The sequence below is a fragment of the Rhineura floridana genome, chromosome 5 (assembly GCF_030035675.1).
Source record: "Rhineura floridana isolate rRhiFlo1 chromosome 5, rRhiFlo1.hap2, whole genome shotgun sequence".
Classification (NCBI taxonomy): domain Eukaryota; kingdom Metazoa; phylum Chordata; class Lepidosauria; order Squamata; family Rhineuridae; genus Rhineura; species Rhineura floridana.
Genome location: NC_084484.1, coordinates 58,815,185 through 58,829,928, shown reverse-complemented (window position 1 = coordinate 58,829,928; position 14,744 = coordinate 58,815,185). Strand labels below are relative to the sequence as shown.

General features: G+C 41.1%; 1 protein-coding gene across 1 annotated transcript in view; it reads right to left on the bottom strand.

The window, feature by feature from the left end:
• AFF3 (ALF transcription elongation factor 3) overlaps positions 1–14,744 on the bottom strand; it is a 424,912-nt gene that overhangs the window by 355,580 nt on the left and 54,588 nt on the right. The window contains exon 2 of the mRNA XM_061626864.1: positions 5,754–5,874. Within this exon, the coding sequence (XP_061482848.1) occupies positions 5,754–5,874 (121 nt within the window). The remainder of the gene's footprint in view (positions 1–5,753; positions 5,875–14,744) is intronic.

Below are 14,744 nucleotides of genomic sequence, written 5' to 3'. Positions count from 1 at the left end.
GTGCTCCTGGATTAGGGTTGCCATATTGCCTGGTTAGCCGGGTTTTACCCGGATTCTTTGCATGCCACCTGGCGCCCGTTTAACCCCTTAGGTGGCCCGGATTCTCAGCTTTAATTTTTTAAAAAATTAAGTTTCTAGGTGGTCCAGTTCTCGAGATATACATAAAAACGTTAGCCGCCCCCCTGACTGTTAAATCTTTCTTTAAACAGTACTGTATAGCACTTCGTAGCTTTAACCCCACCCGTTCAGGATTGCAGCCAATCAGTGAAGCCAGGGTTGCATTTGGTTGACCTGAGGCAGTGTCTAGAAAACCTCACTGCAATGCCAGAAAATGGTGGCTTCCCCCCGTTTATCTGAAAATCTCATAAATTGGGTAAGTATATACATTTCAGTTTTTTCCCCCTCTTGTGTGCAGGAGTCAGATCCTGGGCAGTGTTTTGAAAACCTTCCCAGTACTTGCTTTTGTAAAAGCAATGCTAATCCCATATGCCCAGAGTAAATCCCATTGAATTCAATAGGATTTACTTTGGAGTAGACATGGTTATGAATGCGCTGAAAATCAATGGGACTTTGGAGTGAATGTAAAAAAGAATTGTGTTTGTGTTCTAACTCTTTCTGTCGTCCCTCCTCCAGTCCTATTTTAAAGCAAGTAAGCAGGGCTTACTTAGGTATTACAGTTTTTATTCTGTAGGAAACTAATACTGATTTTTTTAAAACTAATACTGATTTTTCTGCAATGACCAACTGGTTTGACAATAAACTATTATATGGGCTGTATGTATTTATACATCTGCAGTGTGTGTGTGTGTGTGCGTGTATGGAATGTTTCCAACAACCCTGTGAGGTAGGGTTGGAAACCAAGGCAGCTCACAACAAGAAATAAAGCCATTTAAAATCCAATAACCATAAAAACAAGTATAAACAGTTGCAAAACAACGTAAAGTGGCATGATTCGGAATTTTGGGTTGTGTGAATGAAGTTGCTTATCACTTGAGGTTGCATTTCTGCCCCTGTTTGAGTAAGCCCCACTGAATACACTGGGACTTGCTTCTGAATAAATAAACCTAGGATTGCACTATAAATATCTTAACAGTTTGTGTAAATAATAAATATATTTGATAGTCATGCTTATATAAATATTTATTCATTTATCATATTTTTGGTTTTTGGTTAGGAATCCTGACTGGTTGTGAGATGCTTAGTTTTCTGCCTTACTCATAGGAATCTTGTTGTGGTTGGTATGGTGTTGCATGAAGAAATCATGGTATGAAATGGCCTGAATCAGTATAAGGCAGATTCCTTGGTTCCTAAAAGTGGGAAGAGACCCAAGGACCACAGTGACTCCAACATTTATTTATGTATTTTTATTTACAACATTTACATACCGCTTTATTGTAAAAAATCTCAAAGTGGTTTACAGCAAGAATTAAAACAATAAAATTATTGGCAAAAGCGTTAAGGACAGATACTTAAAAACATTCAAAATAATAAAACCAACAATGAGTTAAAAACAGATTTAAAAACACAATAGCTTCCACATGCCTGGAGAGGCTTGCCTCAAGAAAACTGATTTTAGCAGGTGCTGAAAAGAGGCGTCTGCCTAATATCAATAGTTCCAAAGCATAGGTGCTGCCACTTTACAGGAATGAATTCTTACAAGAGCAGAACAAGTACTGTACTATGTGGCACCCATAACATGGAAAGCACAGCTTGAACTTGGCCTGGTAGCAAATCAGCAACCAATGCAGATTTCAGAGCAGAGATATTATGTGCTGATAGGATCTCACTCATGTCAGCAATTGTGCTGCAGCATTCTGCATTAACTGCAGTCCCCAGGTCAGGTGGTGCTGCATGGGGATTTCTGTGACCTTGGCTGACTGGCTGCTAGGTTTTTTTAGTTTGGGTTTTTGGTTATGAATCCTGACTGGTTGTGGGATGCTGAGTTTTCTGCCTTACTCATAGGAATCCTGTTGTGGTTGGTGTGGTATTACATTTAGGAAAGTGTTACTGCCTTCTGTGTTTTTTTTCCTATTTGCATTTCACTTATCTTTAACCTCACTCCGTTACAGCCATAGAAGCAACAGCAGCATATGCAAGGTAATTAACTCCCATTAGTGATAAGAGCAAGAATTTATAATTATTATTTTAATTAAAACAAGAAGTTTATGAGTACTTTGAAGAGGACCAGATATTTATTTTCTTTCTGAGCCCAGGACTGGGTCTTTCATGATGCCCGGTGGGGGGCGGGAGAGCAGAAGAGTAGTCGATAAACAGACATCCTGGCATTGGTAATCTAATTAGCAAGGTATGTGTGGGGTTGTTGCACACTTCCAGGCCCAGTTTCATTTTGAGTATGGAGGTGGAAACTCTGTAGATGTGATTGATCAAAGGGAGAATAAATTTTGAGTTAAGCAAAGTTCTGCTTTTATAAAACCTAAGAAACATACAGGCACTTTGAATGTCTGAGTGCCTGCACCAGTGGAATACTGGAGGAACTTGTAAAGCTTGCTGCAACAGTATTTAGAACTGAGCATGTGGTGTGAAAGACTCCTTTTCCTAACATTTTGGCTTCTTGTTTTTCTCCACCCACCACATCTCTGAGATATATCGTATATGTAATGGTTAACCATACTAAAAAATGTAAATAAGTTTATTTCGGTCAATGGAAAAAGGGGGATAAAAACCAGGATGTCAAGAGGCAAATGTGGGTGAATCAAAGTCTGGAGATTTATTGTAAAAATATTTTTAAAAGGTATGCCCAACGCGTTTCAGCTGGAAAAACTCCTGCCTTCATCAGGGGCAAATAATATGGAAAGTCAGATCACGTACAACGATTTGCACAAGTTGCTAATTAGAACAATGCATAAACAATAAAGTTCTGATAAAGTTCATTTGCCTCTTGACATCCTGGTTTTTCTCACCCTTTTTCCCGCTATTTTGGATGTCAACCACTTTTGCTCCATATTTCGGTCAATCACCAGCAAAGGTTAACCATACTGCTGCCCTGACTTACTTTATGTTTGTTGCTATTTTGTGTTTTTATTATGTTTTTATATTGATTGTGTATTTTTATTGTTTTTATTATATTTGTAAGCTGTGCCGAGCTCTGTTTTTAACAGCAGAAGGGCAGGATATAAATCCTCTTAATCAATCAATCAATATTCCATAGTGTTGGAAACTAGAGTCTAGGCATTTAAGGCTGAAAATGTTGGTTTTTAAAAAAAAGATTTCTCACATCCTTCCCCAGTTTTTGGTGGTAATTCCTAGGCACAAAAACAAAACAACTGGACAATCCAAATATCAATATGCAAATAATCTGCACAATATGCAAATAATATGCAAATAATTTGCATAATATGCAAATTAGCCTGCCCGGATTTGTGGAACTGGAATATGGCAACCCTATCCTGGATCCATCTTTGTCTCTAGAAGCCCAGGTGACCTCCGTGGCTAGGAGTGCCTTTTACCAGCTTCGGCTGGTAAGACAGCTGCGGCCGTTTCTGTACTGGGATAGCCTGACCACTGTTGTCCATGCACTGGTAACCTCCAGGCTGGATTACTGTACTGTACTTTATGTGCCCTTGAGGTTTGTCCAGAAGCTGCAGCTGGTGCAAACTGCGGCAGCGAGCAGCTCCATATGCCACACAATGCAGTAATCCAGTCTGGAGGTTAACAATGAATGGACTACAGCGGTAGGCTATTCTGGTCCAGAAACAGCCATAGAGGTCTTACCAGCTGAAGCTGGTAAATAGCGCTCTTCACTACTGAGATCACCTCAGCCTCCAGTGACAGAGACAGATCCAGAAGCATCCCCAGACTATGAACCAGCTCCTTCAGAGGGAGTATGACCCCATTCAAAGCAGACAACTGGCCATTTACCTGGGCTCAAGAACCACCCACCCATAGCACCTCCTCCTTGCTAGGATTCAGACTCAGTTTATTGTCCTTCATCCAGCACACCATCAAGTCTAGGTACCAGTCCAGGGCTTGCACGGCCTCTCCTGATTCAGATGTTACAGAGAAACAGAGCTAGTTACTAGTGTACTGATGACACCTCACTCCAAATCTCCTAATGACCACTCCCAATGACTTCATTTAGATATTGAACAGCATTGTGGACAAGATGGTACCCTACAGCACCTCACAGCACAACTACCAGAGGGGCAAAAGACAATCATCCAGTGCTATTATCTGAAACTGACCCTGAAGATAAGATCAGAACCACTGTAAAACAGTGCCACCAATAACTATCTCACTAAGTTAGCTCAGAATAATACCATGGTCAATAGTGTCAAAAGCCACTGAGAGATCAAGTAAGAATAACAGAGTTGCATTACACCAGTCCTCCCAATAAAGGTCATCCATCAGATCAACCGAGGCCGATTCAGTCCTGTAATCATTTTTTTATTTAACAAAATTTATATACCACTTGATTGTAAAAAACCTCGAAGTTGATTTACAAAAAACATTAAAAATTTTGATAAAACAGTTAATCACAAGTAATAAAAACATTTTAAAAACAATTAAAACAGCAACAGCTAAAAAGATCACATATTAACATCTATGTGTCTAAACAGGCTTGCCTAAACAAAAACATTTTAAGCAGTTTTAAGCGCTTTTAAGAATCCATACTTGTCTTGAAACTACACCATTTGTTTCAATCTATCATCGAACAATGCAACCTCTCCTTTTGCTGCTGGGTTTGGAATAACATTAAATAGCCAATGCAGCAAAGAAATCCTGCCACATCCCCCCTTCCCTACAACTGACTCTTCCATACATTGACTAATCAGAAGAAAATAAAGGTAAAATGGTGCAATCCTATGGATGTTATAGTTTTACTATATTTAGTATGATTTACTAGGCAGCAAGTGTATATAGGATTGCAGCCTGATGTTTTATTTGGGCAAGGAAGTTGGAATTGGGATAGAGGGGACTCCAGCCTTTTCCCTGTCTTAAGCAGATATTCCGTTCAACAATTGAGTTACCTTCCAGTGCCACCTACCCCTTCCTCTTCAGCTTCTAGTCAGAGCCAGCGGAAAATGCTGAAGGACAATATTTCATTGTGAATCTATACCTGTGAAACTGTGAATCTCTTCTCCTTCCCCTCTTATTAAAATAAAATGGCTGCCACCTCCACCTGATGTCCTGAGTGAACAGGGCAACTTGGAATGGGCAGGAACATAACTAGTGTACTGCTGATGTGGATTAGCCTGGCTCAAGGGGGGAAAGGCTGTCCGACTGTGTTTATGTAATGAGGGATTTGCTTGCCTGCACTGCTGAATTAGACAAGGCAGACTGAGACTGACTGATTATAAAGGAGGCAGGTAGGATTTTGTGAGGAGGGTATTCACCAAACCTTACTTTCTTTCTGTCTATTACTTTCTTTCTGTCTCTTGTCATCCTTTGCAAGTACACAGATGATAAATTGGGATAGACTGCAAAATTACTGTGACGCCACAATTACAACATTTCTAAACATCCCAGCTACGAAAGCAGATCAACCATAGAATTAGCCACCAATGGCATCTTCTTTCTTTGGAGGTTTTCAAGGAAAAGTTGCCCAGGCTTCTGTAAGGGAAACTTTAAATATAGATTATTCTATTTTAACTTAGGGAAATGGACTCTTCTAAATCACTTCCCCAAATAAATATGTGCCCCATAAGAGATATTGCCTCACCTAGTTTGCTACTCTCTGTGAGGAACATGTCAACAGCCAAACAAAGGGAAGGAATGCTGGGAAAAATATATACCTTGTATGGTTCACTGAAAAGGGAGTAAGTGGTGTTAAATATGCCATCTTCATGTTGGGTCTCCTGATTTCTTCTTTCCCATTCTTTCCTGCGCAGCATATTTCTGTCAGGGTCATAGACACTGGGCCAAATGAAAGAGAGAAAACTAGAATTAACCAAACAAACTATAGTGGCAATATCTATGTGGAGAAGTATTAATTAGCACACAAATGACAAAGAAAACAAGAACATGATTCATATGGATGCCAATAAGGTTCAAGTTCTTAAATACATATTTTACATGCACACACACACACAATTTCTGGGCAAAAGGAGGGTGAGGTCCTTTGGGAAGCCTCTAGCCTATGCTGAACAGATCTTTGTGGTGAAATAAAACAGAGGATCTAGCAAAGCATATTTGACAAGAAAAAACGGGATTCCTTTTTAAAGCACACAGGAATTAAAACTCTGGGCAAATAGAAACAATTCCTTCTATTACAACTCTTTAGAGCGGGTGTGGATGAACCTGTGCCCCCTCAAGGTTTTGTTGGACTCCAGTTTCCATCAGTCCCAATCAGCAGAGCCAATGATGTGGGATGATGGGAGCTGTTGTCCAGCGAAATCTAGAGGAACACAGGCTCCCCATCACTGCTTTAGAGTGTGAATATTGCTTAAAATCAACAGCATTCTGATTAGATTCTAAAATAGTTTTTTCATTAACAAGCTCCCTAAAGAACTGTTAAAACGATATACTACAGAGATTTTCACAGTAATGTACCTTCTTCTGATCTTCAGTATCAGCTATGATCATGAAAGTACAAATGAAACCATCAGAATTTCATTAGCCTGGCCAGAATTTTATCCTTTTGGCCGCTCAACTAAAACTGAAGGATTGAAAGAAAACAAAAATTTCAGCCAAGCTATCCTTGATGCTAGTCCCCCTTATGGACTGTTATAACTCATACATGTGCATTAAGAAATTGCAGAGTGATAGTTATGATTACATTCATAGAACAGTATGAATGTGCTGTGAAGGCTGCATGTTTTGCATACAAAGGCATGAAGACTGTGCTGTCACAGAGAATCCAGCCCCTTTGTAAAAGGATTAACCATTATGAAGGTGTGAAGCTGCCTTGTTCTGATAATTGTTCCACTTCGTGCATTGAATGGTGTAGAACATGATCTCTCTCTCTCTCTCTCTCTCTCTCTCTCTCTCTCTCTCTCTCACACACACACACACACACACACACACACACACACACACACACACACACACATTAGTTAAGTGGCTGCCTGCCATCCCACCCCAGGTCACTCCTCAGGCAGCACTTCTGTTGGGCCACTGCTACTCTTGGGCAAAGTTCAGTGCCAGCCCTACATCAGGAAGGTGAAGCAGCCTGATTTGGGAAGCAAAATTTGGATGCCTTTCAGGGACAGTTACAATTTTAAAAGCCCTGTTCCATGTATTTAATGGGATCCCCATTGTCCTTTTTCACCCGACCTCTTGATGGGTCTGTTAGGCCGATGGGTTGACATATGCTTGTCACATTATGAGGTCCAGCTGTTTCAAGCAGCGGCCCTCACACTATTTTTTGGAGCCTTCTGGATAGGGGAGGTAGTTGCCAGGTCCAAGCTGGACTTTTCTCTATGTGCCCTCCTGTGGACTGATGTTAGTTTTGAAGGGGGTTGTGTTAATATTAAGTTACGATGGTCCAAGACCAAAGGCACAAGGGTTGGACCATGGTTTTGTCTCCTGCCCCAGCACCAGACATCTGCCCTGTGAGGGCATTATAATGTTTTTTGGAGGCCAGGGCCTGAGGACCTGGGTATTTGTTTATTCATGAAGGGGGGTCTCCCCTTACAAGGTTTCAGTTTTGGGTGCTTACCAGGCTAGCACTTCAGGGCCTGGGTATGGACCCAGCAGGGTTTGAGACCCACTCTTTCAGGATTGGAGCTGCCTCTACGGTGGCTCAGCTTGGATTTTCACAGTCGTGTATGCAGGTCATTGGAAGGTGGAAATCAGGGGCTTACAGGAGTTATATATGCCTCTTTGGTAAGCCTGGAGGTCCAGAAGCTTAACTGTTTGTAGTTATTGTGTTTTTGGCAGGTGGCTGGATGGGGATGGAGCAGATGCACATCCTAATCTGTGGCCATAGCATGGTCTTCTGGGCTGGCTGTAGGGCCGCAAAGTCATGTTTTTTTCCCCAGCTGGGCCTCAGTCAGTGGGCCACGGTTCAGTGGCTTGGTCAGCGAGGGATGCACTGGGATGGGCTCCTACCCATGTTATTCCAGCAAGGTTTGTTCTGCAGGTTGTGGTCATTCACCTGGGTGGGAATGACCTGTTAGCTTAAGGGCAAGGCCCTCAGTTTGCAGGCATGTGAGGACATGCAGTTTGTGAGGCAACATTCGCCTCTGGTGTCTCGGATATGGTCAGACATACTCCCTTGCAGAGTCTGGCATTGTTTGGGGGACCTGAGAGGGATAGATAGGGCACACAAGAAGGTCAACCGGAAGATTTGGTTGGCTCTTCTGGCACATGGGGGGTTGGCTTTACATCACCTCAATATACGGCACGGTTGGGCTGAACTGTACAGGGCTGATTGAGTTCACCTGACAGATGCAGGGAATGACATATATATTTCTAGATTACCTGCAGAGATGTCTGCTAGACGTGGTTCTCAGCAGTGGGGTAAAAGGGGACTAAATAGAAATTTGTCCCCTTTTGGTGGCGGCAAGGTGCGGGAAGGAAAGTAGGTAAGGTCAGCTAGGTGGCTCCTTTAGACACTGTTAGAGCTGATTGGTGGCTCCAGAGGCCTGTCAATCAGGACTTTAGGGCAGGATATGGGCTGCTTTGGGGGCCAATTTACCTCATCCAACCAGAGTTGTAGGGCCCCGGGGGATGGTGATGTAGGAAGGCCCTCCTGCTCAACTACAGGGTATGGCAGGGGTAAGGGGTAAGCAGAATGGTTGCTCTTGCCCCAGTAGGGGCTGGTCATCCAAGAGCTGTATTGCAACAGCTTACTTATAGACAGTTCCCACACCTATGTTTCCCCTCTGCAGGTTAGTTTAAGGCAGCGTTACCCAACCTTTTTCAACCCAACGCCCCTTTGCAAAATCTTTTTGTGCCCAACGCCCCCCTCAGATTAAGGATATGCCAATGCAGATATAGGAGTTGTTTCTTATTTCACAAATCCTAAAAACATAAGCAAAAACTAATTAAGTCCACACAGTATGAACCAATAGAATACACTGTGTTACTTCACAACAAAAGCATTAAGTTAATCGGCATTGTTTCATTAAACAATTTCATTTAAACATCACAGAAACAACGGGTAGTGAGTATGTCCCATTCCTGAAGAAAACCAGCGAATAACTGACTGTCTGTGTCACCCATTTGCAAACGGCACTCATCCGTTGGAAGAATGCGCCCTCCACCAATACACCCAGCTTATCAAACACTCTCTCGTGATTGGATCCAACATCCCTCATGACAGCATCGGAACATTACCTAGTGCCGGGGAATGGTTAATATCCCCATTCCTTGATATGACACTGGCCGCTATTCAGAATTTCTTTACTAAAGAGCACACACTATTTATAGTGTTATTTCCATGAATTGAGACTATTAAATACATTCTAACTGGGGACAAAACAGTTTAAAAATTAATGATTTGTATATTAAATAAAATTAAACTTAAATGCTTCAACTGTTGCATCAGACCGCCAAATGTCAACACCCCCCTAATGAACCCAAACGCCTCCTAAAGTTTGTAGTCATGCCAACGCCCCCCGAAAGGCTGTAATGCCCCCCAGGGGGGCGCTACGGCCCATGTTGGGAATCACTGGTTTAAGGGGTTTGGTTATAGTTTAATAAAGTGGCCCTTTGATCAACCCAGTTTGCTGTGTCCGCATCTTATTTCAACCCTCGGCCGCAACTGTTGGGCCACTGCTACCCTTGGGCAAAGTTCAGTGCTAGCCCTACATCAGGAAGGTGAAGCAGCCTGATTTGTGAAGCAAAATCTGGATGCCTTTCAGGGACAGTTACAATCTTAAAAGCCCTGTTCCATGTATTTAATGGAATTTCATAGCCTATATGTAATCTTTGATACCATGCAGAATATCCTTCCAATATTTTTTAACCTGGATACATTCCCACCCAATGTGGATAAATGTCTTCTTCCACATCAGTACATATACTGCAGATACATTAGGGTATATTTTTGCAATTCTGTCAGGAGCACAATAGCATACATGTAGCATATTCTAAAAAAATTATCTTAAAGCTACATCCAATAAAACTTTAAATTCACATATAATTCCTTTATAGTTAACATATGCATAACCATCACTCTGTATTTTCTTCTTGTCATTTTACTAATCTCATCTATTGTTAGCCAAAGCATGGAAAACAGCACATCTACCATCTGTGGGACTATGGAAAAGAAAAATGTGGAATTTCATGTTAATGAATCAGACAGCTGCTTATAAGCACCTCTAGGAAAGAAGAAATACCTCATTAAAGATTTTCTGAAATAACTGAGCTTTATTTATACAATTTTGGAATCAATGCAGACCCCGAGAATTTGCACCAGTGGACATTTTGACAATGGTGTAACTTTGTCAATATAAAAACCACAGGATTTAATTGAATTGTATTCGGTTTGAATTAATTTACAACACTGTTTAACATATCCCTGCTTTTCTCTTTTATTTGAAAAATAATTAAAAAATGAAAAGTCCTGTCTCTTGGAAACCACTGTTATACAAATTAAGAGGGCTATGAAGGCTGAAACTGATGTAGTAAATGGTGTGTGTTAGGCTGCATTCAGATGTGTCATTTTTCCTGATTATAATGTTAGCACTTCTGTCCTGATTTCTAATGTTCCTTTCACATTGCAGTATCTGTTGTGTTACGGAACTGTGATTTTTTCAAAAATAGACCATCATGCTATGTTAAATTTCATTCACACCAGTGGGTGTGTTGTGACACAACAACAGTGGACATCATTGGGCATTTCAGCCTCCTCTCCACTCTTTATGTGCATGCACACTTCTGTATGCTGGAATATCGCCCCAGATTTTGTTACCTGAATGGCAGTGGCATGATCCCAACAAAACTGTGGGGAAAATAAAATGCCAAATTCCCATGATTTGGGGGGGTTAATGGGGTTGCAAACAGATTTTTTTTCTGAAAGCAATTAACATGGAAATGAGTGCTAAACTTCAACTTGATTCCACTAGATTTCCAGAAGTGGGTTTTACACCATGTGAAAGATCACATAAAATGTAAAAAAAAATGTTAAGGAAACGTTGGGAAAACAGACGTGCATGGGGACATCACTTGGTACTCTCCTTCAGGCAGAAAATGTCTTCAGCCAGCAGCAGCTGAGGCTGATGCACAGAGCACAGTCCTGTAGCTAGGAAGGAGGGAATTGGGGCACCGCCCACCCTACGATTTTTTTGGAAAATTGTCTTCTTTTTTAATTTGTGACATGACAGATAAAGACAACCTACATTTAAAGAACGATAGCTTGTTTTAAGAACAGGAGCAATTTAAGAAAAGGACCTTCTGAAAAATTTAGTGAATACGGCAGTGCAAGTGCACAATAAAAGCCTCATCTGGAAGATTCCCCAAAAGTCTGCTCACTCAAGACTTTCTCTAATTGAGGGTGGATTTTTCATTATCACAATCATCCTGTAATTACTTACGTGAACCTGAAAAAAACAGCCCACACAGTAACATGACCCTTGAAGAGTTAAATATTAAAACTTTGTGTTATGGGCTAGAGTTAGATTTCACCCCCTGGACTTTGCTTTGCTTTACAGTTTCACTTGTGTTCTGTACTGAGCCAGCAATAAAGAAGCATGTTTCGCTTGCCTGCAAGAAGTAAGAGTTTCTTTATTCTGCAGTTATTATGATGAGTAGAGCAGAACTGGGTGCTTATTGCTAAAGGCCAATTACAAAGGGTGAAACAAAAAGATAACTTAAAGTGATATAAAAAAATGCTACCCTAAATTCCCATTTATTCTTTTAAAGCACTCACTATACTCACATCATAGTGACTATTTTTCCTTCTTTTTCTTATGTACTTGATGGCAAAGAATGAAACACTCCTACAGGAACTGAAATGTTGCTCTGTATACTACAGTTGGTTAGCTGGCCACCTATGCTGTAACTCAGGCCTGATTTCTGATTTTTCCCAATATGTGCAGCTCAACATGAGGCCTTTTCACTTTTCCCTGTAGCATAGCGATCTGCAAGTCAATGTTTTTTGTTCTATCCGGGAGTGTGGTGGCAAATTGAGAAGTGCTGGGTCCCTTCATGATAGTCACACCATGCACCCTCACAGCTAGTCCCCCTTCTAAGAATATACAACCTTCTAAGATTATTCACTACTAGGCAAAAAAAAACCTTGCAATTTAAGAACATACCTATAGCCAACAGATATGTCTATCCAACTTTAAAAAGCAGGGAAATTGGGCAGATATAGTGAATGCACCAGGGGAGCAGGAGACCTGACCTCCTCTCGGAGATATTGTACTGCCCTACAAATTTGTCAAAATGCAAACACCATTTGGGTTGGTCTTTCACAGTCCAATCCACTTCCTGTGTAACTGGGAAAAATTTGGTAACGTGCCTCTGAGCATATCGTGAGTGGTGGCAACACCTGCAATAAGCCCAAATAACAGAAACAAGGCATATGCTGTGCTGCTCTTGTTTTAGCAGTTCACTACAGCTGCCCAATTTCCCTGCTTTTTAAAGTTGGATAGAAATATCTGTTGGCTATAGGTACATTCTTAAACCACAAGGTTTTTTTGCCTATGAGTGGATTTCTCTGCTTTTTAAAATTGCAAAGTAAATCAAACATATTTAAAGTGACTATCAGAACTACATCAACTGTCTTAGTAATGTTGCTTCCTCCCTGCTAAAACAAGATCAGCATAGCATCAGAATGGCATGGGGGGTATTTTCAATTTAACATTGCAGAATGCAAAAATCCATGCTAGCCATAGTATACAGCTGCTCTCGTGGCTGTATAATACACTAAAATGAGATTTCAGTCTTTTTTTTGTTTGGGGTACTTTCCTTTAGTGATGCATTGCAGTGATCATTGCAGATTTCCATGTGTTGCCTTTCAGCTAGATTACTATTTTCTGTGCATGTACATGGGCAAATGTACTAAGATGCTGTAATGTATTGAACTTCCTTTGCTGAGTTTTCCCTTCTTGGTTGCCATGCTAAGAATAAAGGGGAGTGTGTTAGCTACTGTGGAGAGTCTTAGTGGCTGGCTCACCTCCTTTCACTCTGATTGGCTCCAATCAGCAGGAAAGGACATTGAAGACATAGGGACCCTCTCCTGGATGACTACACCCCTGGTTCTAACTCAGATCTTTCAGCTGTAGAAACTTTCAATTAGAGCTTAGCAAATTTGGGTTTTTCTCTTGTATTTGAAAAAGAAAGGGCAACTAACCTTAATTTTAATAAATTTTACATTACTTTAATTCTAGGAAAAAATGAAGACTGCAACTGTTCTAAAGTATGATTTTTAGGTGCTATGCATTTTTCTCTCTCTGAAAACGTGCATTGTGAACCTACCATTCAGAAAGTTTTCTTGCATGTTTGTCAAGAATTGTTGTTTACAAAATGAAGTCTATTATGCAGTAAATATTTTACAAAGTTAAATAAATCTCATCAACTTCAGCAAGAAAGTTATGCATATTATTCCCAGTACCACTCTCCCTAAATGCTTCTTCTGGAGCATATGTAGTAGAGCATATGTTTTGCATGGATAAGGTCCCAGGTTTAATCCTAGCATCTCCAGTTAAAGGTCATTGGGGCAAAACAAATGCTCAGCAGACATCTGGGTCTGAGTAGACTTCTCTCCACAGAACGTCTAAAAAGCTTTGGTGGAAGGTGCAGTTTAAAGGAGCAAAGTAGCAGATAGGGAGAAAATACAAGTCCTTCCACTGCCTATTGCATCTCCCTGCTGCTTCCAGCTGTGGCAGATGCCAGGCCCAACACCAGCAGGTGGCCAGGTTGGGCGCTGGCTGAGGGCCCTGCAACTAGGAGGGTGGAACTCCCACTCTGCAATCTCTGCCAGCATTGGGTCATGGGCTGTGACCAGATGGTGGTGGGGACTGCAGACCGGGAGCTCTGCTGTCCCAGCCAATATCACCCCCTCATATGCACACAGCTGGTGGGCATTTAAATATTCCCGTTTGCTTCACCTCATGCATCAGTGCACATGCCACCATCACCCAAACTGGTGGGCATCAACACACACACACCACCATCTTGTGTGATGGCAGGCCTGCACATTGACACACGAGGTGGCTCAACAGGGTCTCTCTCTGTGTGCGTGTGTGTGTACAGGATGGTGCCAGCCCTGATAGATGCATTCCTTCTACATTTCGAATAGGGATGGATGAATCTGTCAATTTCAGTTTCTCATTTTTCCAATCTTAAATTCACCACATTTCTGCATCATTTTGCAAATGTTGTGTTAAAAAGTCCTCACAAAAATTCATCAGCATTTTAATGCATATTTCTCCTAATATATGCATTTTAAATGCAATTTTCCCTAGCATACGCATTTTTGCAAGTGATTTCCCCTAACAATGCATTTTTGTATATTGTTTTCATTAATATATGCATTTTTATGAATACTTTCCCTTTACATACACATTTTTGTAAACATTTTGGGGAGGCTGAAAAACTGTATCACACAATTCAGAGAAGTATGGATAGCTGTATTTTGTTTTGTATACTGTTTCAGAAGTGCAAGTGAGGTAGATATGTGAACTGAATTTCTCCCCTAAGAACTTAATTTCTTCCATGTTGCCCCTCCCCTCCACATCTGTCTTCCACATAACATCTAGTATGGCCCCCAGGTAACAAGGCTGAGATATACCGCCTGACAAAGTAGACAATACTGGATGGATCAATAGTCTTCAGTATACAGTAGCTTCATATATCCATATGAATAATCATTTTAATCAACACAGTAATGT